This window comes from Saccostrea echinata, unplaced genomic scaffold (genome assembly GCF_033153115.1).
Source record: "Saccostrea echinata isolate AGI-Se365-2 ecotype Australia unplaced genomic scaffold, CSIRO_AGI_Sech_v1 ptg000012l, whole genome shotgun sequence".
NCBI classification, from domain to species: Eukaryota; Metazoa; Mollusca; class Bivalvia; order Ostreida; family Ostreidae; genus Saccostrea; species Saccostrea echinata.
In genome coordinates, this window is record NW_026889761.1 from 23,863,349 (window position 1) to 23,870,984 (window position 7,636).

General features: G+C 33.4%; 1 protein-coding gene across 1 annotated transcript; it reads right to left on the reverse strand.

Moving 5' to 3' along the window:
* Window positions 1-5,557: 5,557 nt before the first annotated feature.
* LOC133185163 (uncharacterized) lies at window positions 5,558-7,636 on the reverse strand. Its single transcript, XM_061320218.1, has 5 exons — window positions 7,424-7,636; window positions 6,987-7,292; window positions 6,570-6,894; window positions 5,926-6,363; window positions 5,558-5,826 (listed from the first exon to the last, which is right to left on the reverse strand). The coding sequence occupies exons 1-5, from the start codon at window positions 7,634-7,636 to the stop codon at window positions 5,558-5,560; spliced, it is 1,551 nt and encodes a 516-aa protein (XP_061176202.1).

Here is a 7,636-nt window from a genome sequence, read left to right on the forward strand (position 1 = left end):
TGGTTTTCTTTTTTCAGCATATTGCTATACTGTGTTTGTACAAGACCAGCTGTAGATATGTCAATGAATCAATAAGGTTATTCATAATGGCGACCTAGTCCCTTGGTGAATATTCTGTATCGAAATAAATTTTAATACCGATATATATGTGAAGCTTGAGAGGCAGTACTTTGAAGTCTTCATTATTTTCACCACCGGCTGCAGAAACAATATGACGGAAAGCAAATGAGTTTCAATTCTTACCGGCATATAGTTTTAGAGAAATAATATTTTGAAACGCATCTCATAGTTACTTTTTCAGCATTTGTCCGTTTTGGTTTGACTTCAATAATTGCCTATATTATCTTTTTTGTATTAACTAAAGCTTTATATTCTAGGATAGAGTAAACTTTCATCTGCAATTTGAGCATTTCTTAAAAGTGTACAAATTTTCACAGAGTGGTATTCCATGCTATCTTCGAGTTTCTACTGGTAGACGATGTTTTGCTGTACGAAATTTTAAAAGTTTTTTCTTTCCCTAAATTTGGGGAAAAATCAGTTCATCAGTATAATTTTTAAGTCCAAAAATTTAAAGATTCTGTAAACTTGACCTCACATCACTGGATCATCTTTGAATAAATTGATCTTGTAATATTTGCTTAGAATTCAGGTTGTTGACACTCTGTTCGTGTCATATATTTGATACACCACACATATACTACAGATTTTCTTTATGCAAGCTAATCATTTGAGCTTATTAATTTTTACATCACAAAACAGTTTTAATTTTATTTTGGTGGGCCTGAAAAGAAGCTTTGCCCAGTTTGAAATCATTCTACAATAAAATGTATTTAGGGAAAAACGTTCTGTTTTGCCATTAGACCATGTATGCTGGCGCGGAACTTTTCACGTTAAATACATGTTTTAAAAATTTCAAATGTAAACTTTCAAAAGTTCCGAAACTTAATTGAACATCTACAGGACACCGGAAATTCCGAAACTTTATTTAACATCTACAGGACACCAGCAATCATCGTCCAAAAGATGATGAAGCTTCTGCGTAAAATGTAAGAAGAGTTCTGGGAACCAGAGTTTAGTAGAAAAACGTCATGTTTTGACCCACATTTGACCCCAACGGTAAAATGAAAATTCCGAAACCTTAATTGCACATCTGAAGGACAACACCTATCATATCCCACAAGATTAATTGGTTACTGCTTAAAATAAAAAAAAAAGGAGTCTTGGGAAGAAGAAGAAATTGTGAGAGTCGGATAGATGGACGGATCAGGGTAACAACAATATTAATATACCCGAACTTTCTTCAGAAATTGCGGGTATAATAACCCCAAAGTATGTAGGAAAACATCTTTAAATAATATCCTTTCTGAAGTACAGCAGGGTCAGGATAAGTCATATTAATATGAAAGCAACCTTGGGTAGTGTAGATGTAAGATTGTTTAAATCTTGGCCATCGGGGTTAGAATTGGGCCACAATAGGAAATAGAAGTTTTACATGAGAATAGGGAATAATCGAAAAATTTGCAAAACAAAAACAGGGCCAATAGTATAGTCATATGAATAAGCATCCTCATGATTGATTGATTGTATGTTGTTTTACGTCCCATTCGAGAATTTTTCACTCATATAGAGACGTCACCATATACCGGTGAAGGGCTACAAATTTGCACCTTTACTCGGCACTCAGGGCCACTGAGCAGTGAGGGACCTTTATCGTGCCAACGCCTACCATGACACGGTGCCTTGGTTTTTAAGGACCTGCAACTTTCACTTCAAAGTGCTGAGCGCTTGGTGAAGGAACAGTTAATTGCTACCTATTTTTTAATCGACTTAGGTCGGTCGCGGCCGTGATTCGAACACACGACCTTCCGATCATGGAGCGGGCGCTCTACCGACTAAGCTACCGTGACGGCAAGCATCCTCATGAAGTTTAGATTCAAGATCATTCAAATCATAGCCACAGGAGTTACATGTAAGATGGGTTCACATCAGGAGATCAAATCTTTACATGGGAATATAAAGGTGATAAGTGAAAATTTCTTTAAATACTCTTGAAGATAGCAAAGCCATAATTAGTCCTATAGATTTCCAAGCATGCTCAGGTAGTGTAGACTCAAATCATGGCCCCTGGAGGTTGGGTGGAGCCACAATAGATAATCAAACTAGCATGTGAATACATACAAAATATAGGGGGAAATCTTAATTTAATCTGAAAAGAGCACGGCTATGACAAGTCATATCAATATACAAGCATCTTCAGGAAGTATAGATTCTTTTTTTTTATGAAATCATGACACCCATCGGGGGGGGGGGGGGGGGGGGACAAGAGCAGCTTTAAGTTTTAAATGGGAATTATTTTTTTAATATAGCAGCGCTATGATTAGTCATATATATTTGCAAGCATCCCCAGTTTCTTTCAACTAATGACAGTAGTGGCATTGTGGCGTTTAAATCTTATTTGTGATATGACCCTTGAATAACTGAACTTTAAATATTTCTCGGAGGGATACGATTACATGACATAAAAGTGTATTCGTAAGGTAAAGTGGGTCTCTGCTCATTGTTTTGTTAACTGAAAAATGTATGTTTATACATACTTTCAAGAATTGATTCTTAAAAAAAAAATGGTGCAAAAACACAATCATAATTATAGGGGGAAAGTTGTGTTATTGTATGAAGAATTAATCATTTTTGATCTCTTTGGTCTGCGCATGCTGTTTTATAGAAGAATAATTTCAAAACTTATAACACTGTTGCAAATTATGGTGATTTTAAATAAGTACGTATCAATGTTATGATAAATAAATATGTATCAATGTTAACTGAGATATGATAGAAAATTTTATCACAATTTAGAAATTAATTTTTTACCATCTTATTTGTTGAACCATGTAGGCATTTTTCTCGGCTAATTAGCCCATCTTCTTTATGGCACATATTATAAACCCAAACACTTCAATTCCTTTCTTCTTGTAGTAAGCATATTCTTATCAAAATACCACAAGATATGTTATGACAAAGGCACATGACGTCATGATTTTTTTTTTATGATTGATAATGGTCTGCACTTTACAACAGATTATAAATTTTGCTCCAGCCATAGGTCCAGATTACTTTATTTGAACTTTGGGACAAAATCTCCAATTCGCTTTCGTCAGTCATCCGTAAAAAGTTAATCAAACTAGTTAAGTATTTTTGTATAAAACATGTTTAGGTGTACGGGGATAAAATCATTTGTCCGAGTTAATTAATATTAATACAGACAACGATGAAAAGGGAAAATATTAGTTTACATTCTTAAATATGAATGAATGAATTCTAAGATAATAATATCATATGAAGAAGATGCTTTCAGGCTTAAGTCTGTCTGTAGCCTGCTGTTCATAAATGTATGTTTTCATGTCAGTTCAATTAACACTAATATTAGACGTGTGAGACATGCAAAGCTTAAAATAATATCATAAACCACCCAATTTATATAGCAGTAAAATAAAACTTCTAGAAGCACACAATACAATACTTATCTGGAGCAACGTCCACCGTATGATACTATCAAACATTGTAAAGAACAGAGGTATAGTGTGGGAAATGCCTACAACTTAGAGTGTAGAAAAGGTAAATTCAGGTTGTGAATAAAATATTTGGGGCAATGTTCTTATAATTAACAAGTATGAAATTATGACAAACAATACTAAAGTCTTATTCAGTTTTTGTGAGTTTTGTGGAGATTGAACCCAAGCGATAACAATCCTGAGCATTTGCTTCCTTGTATAGACTGACACCTTCACCACTAAACCACACAACTTAGAACATTTGTTGACATTTAAATCTCGAAGAAATGAATTTGTATATATGTAATTTAAATACTACAGAGATACTTTTTTCCTGTAGTATTTATTTACGCTATGTACGCAGTAACAAATACTCTGCCGAAATTTGTCCCAGCGCACTTAAAGTACATTTATGGCATAAAGCGGCAATCTAAGATTTCTAAGATTTCAGAATTTTAGAAATTCTGGGAGAGGTACAAATGTTGTGTCCATAAAAGTGTATTTTTAAGATATAGTGGGTCCTTACTTCATATCTTTTTCCTCCAACCTTAAAATCTATATTACGATATACATGTACTTTAAAAAAAATAGAGCAAAGATTAACTTACGTGGAAAAAATGTGCTCTAGTATAGGGAAATGCTCATTTTTTTGTCTCTCTCTTTGGCGTTTGCATATTACATGTATTTCATAGACGATTAATATTAAGTGCAGTACTAATAAGATTGTGACAACTTATGTGGATTTCCAGTGTAAGTATACAGTAAAGTTAACTGATAAATCAAAAAAAAAAGTTAAATAAAAAAATGTTATTTGTTGAATCGTTGGCATTATTATCAACTTATTCGCCCATATTTCTTTCGTATTAAGTTTAAAATTACATATGCTTAACACCATGTAAGGTTGAACAGAATGTTGAAAGATTGTTTTATTTTATAATCCCACATATGTTATGTAATTCCTAAAATATTTTTAAATTAAAAAACTAAATTATCACCGATAGCTTTTATGAGATTTTGATTTACAGTCTGTTTGTGACATTTTGAAAGGGAACATAAATATGATCGAAAATAATTGAGTTCTTGTAGGAAGATGAGTGGAAAACTTAAATCTCATCCACTCCCAAAGACTGCAAACAGCGTGACCTTTAAATTTTACAACCTAAACTTTGAAAAAATCAATATTGAATAACTGTTTTCTGTCCTCAGTGTTAACTTTTTGCAACAAAATGAATATGATTGAATTATACACCATTTCCATTCACTCAGAATTACATCTGTTTTAATGAAACAGTTCAGCGACAAGCCTTGACCTGGAAAACATTTGCTAGATGCTGGGTGAAGTTCATTTCCCTCTGAAAAGAATCAACGGGGGAAAAGAGAAAACTGTTTTGCACAAGAATTCTCTTTTAAGGGGTCCCGACCCTCTGCTATAAATTTCACCAAGAAAATTTAAAATTTCTAATATTGATTTTCATGAACAACAATAACATTAGAACCAAATGGAAAATAGTTTGATGTATGAAGCGCTGCTTATTTTTTCAGAAACAAATTTTATGTCTTACCATGTTATGAAGAAAATTTGACACAGTGAATAGAAAGAACAATAATTTATTATCACAGCATAAAATTAAAAATACAAGATATATATAAAAATAATATATAGTGTCAAACAAAACAAATTCATGTAAGAAAACATAATGAAGCGATGCTATTTTAGCCAGGATATCACTTTGTTATCTATACTTGCAAGGAAAAATAGTGTCCATCAGCAAGAGTTATCTTTCTTTTCAGAACTTTTCATAATAAAAATGCTACAAATGATACTGTTATTCTTCATTTTCTTTCCCTAATATTAAGGGAAATATTAATATAGATAGGTAGAAAAAATAGCTATCCAATGGATGCAAGTTCAATTGGATGAATGCTGTAAATGTACATCAGATAATGCTGACAAAAGAAAAAGGTTGACAATGTTTGCATCATTTGAAATTGGCAAAGAATAGATATGATCATGATTTAGGAACACTAAACTGATCTTGAAGGAACTGAGATACAGATGAGATTATTTTGGTCCTGTTTGTGACTCTTGCTTTCCCATTTGTTTTCTCAGAAAAGAGAATTCTTATTCCATCATGACTATCTCTATGAAATGCTAATTTCAAATGATGCAGACAAAGTCCTGAATTTGCAATTTTCTTAGCCATGTTTTCTGAAATACATTTACCTCTGACGAGTGGCTGAAGAGAGATGAAATTTTCTTGTCTAAGGGTTTTCTGCCCTAAAACACAAAAAACATATTGTACATTGAATGTATGTGAAATATACTGAGCATCAACATCATTCAACAGATATTTTACAAGTTTCTGTAGATATTTACAGTCTTCAAGAGCATCATGTGCTGAATATTTCTCATTCAAAATAACATCAACAAGTGCTTCCTGAGAATAGCTTTTCTGAAGTGGCAAAATTCCTTTCATCAAGTGAAGAGTGTCACAGAAACCACAAAAACTTTCTTCCAATTTCAAATTTGGCACACTCTGCATAGCATGGCACAGTACAACACTGTCAAACTGTTGACAATTGTGAGCAAACAAAACAGGATTATTGAACTTCTGAAGAAATACCTGGAATTTAGACAGTGCATGTTCCAGTGGATAACATGGTACTGGTTTTCCATTCTTGAACATAGTAGTTCCATCATATGTTATGCCAGTCACTTTTGTTGCTGCTAAACTGATGGGTACCTTCGGTTCAACATATATGGAAAACTCCTCCCTGTTATGCACAGCTTCTATTTGGGTTATTTCTGCCAGACCTGAATAATATATAATAGTGATACTGATGTACATTTGTATACTAATATGAAATTGTGTTTGACTATATTCTTCTCATTGAAAAATTTATTTTCTAGATCTGTTGTAACCTGATTCCTGAATGTAATAGTGTAGAAGTTGATAGTAGTAAAATTTTGTGAGACAAAACTGAATACATGTATATATAAAAAAAACATCATAAAATTACCAAGTCCAGTTGTTTCTAAGTCAAAGTATACATGGGTGTAACACGCTGTTGGTAGTGGTGTCTGTTCTACTGGCTGCATGGGAGAGGGTATTTCTTCTGTAGACTCTGATGAGTAACCAGCAAGGTCAACCGCGGTCTTATAACTCAATCCCTCACGCATTTCTGTTGTGGTTGTTTTATTTTGGCTACTATGTTTTAGCTCATTTCTTCTTCTCTTATGTGCCACAGTCCTCCTCAAACTATCTTCCCTCTCCTTTCTTTTTTTCTGTATGCTGACATGTCTTTCTGTCTGTCGGCCTGGGGACAATGAAAGTTCCTCATGTGTCTGCATATAGTAAAAAAAGAAATTGAAGTTTTAGGGTTGTATATTATTTTCATAAAAAGATTTATATTTATACACAGGAAAAGATAACACACCTGAAGTAAATACTCTTCTCCTAAATTCTTTTGACATACAGCTGCTGCCACTCTGTGGGATGTGCTCTCTGACCCTGAATAAAATCTGTTCTTAGAGTTCTTCACTGATACTAGTCCATTGAAAGATTCATTGCTTTGTGTGCTTCCCAATGTTAATAATTTGTCTGATTTTTCTGCATATGTTGTAAATATTTGCAGCAGTCTGTCAAATAGATCCTGGTTTGACAAGTACTTTCCATAAGGAAGGTTCCGTGGCACATAGGTCTCAGGATGTTGAAGATATCTACACCAAGATACATCACATTTCTGGTGATTTCCATATAAATGATGGGGAATAGCTACAAGGTTTTTTTTTTCAACTGAGCAGAATCTTCATTCCTTGCTATGGCATATGAAAAACACTTCTTTATGTGATTTATAGTTTTTGTACTAATTACCCTTTGAAGTGTTTTATCTTTTTGTAAGGCATAAAGAGAACTTGTAAAGTTCTTTATGGTGTGATTTTTGTCACTACACTTCTGTATAGTTTTATCCACTTCACTTCTAAACTTGGAAATAGTCATCGTGTCATCATCCATTACAAGTGTCTTCACTTCATGTCCTTTGTCTTTGATGGTTGTAAGAATATTCACTGCCATTGCAGGTTCCAT

What these genes read in the sequence shown, in the direction of transcription:
- LOC133185163 (XM_061320218.1), bottom strand. Translation starts at nt 7,636, where the DNA reads ATGGAACCTGCAATGGCAGTGAATATTCTTACAACCATCAAAGACAAA. An exon ending in AAGATAAAACACTTCAAAGG is followed by an intron (nt 7,293 to 7,423) that starts GTAATTAGTACA and finishes GGAAATCACCAG; the next exon opens with AAATGTGATGTATCTTGGTG. An exon ending in CTTAGAAACAACTGGACTTG is followed by an intron (nt 6,364 to 6,569) that starts GTAATTTTATGA and finishes TATATTATTCAG; the next exon opens with GTCTGGCAGAAATAACCCAA.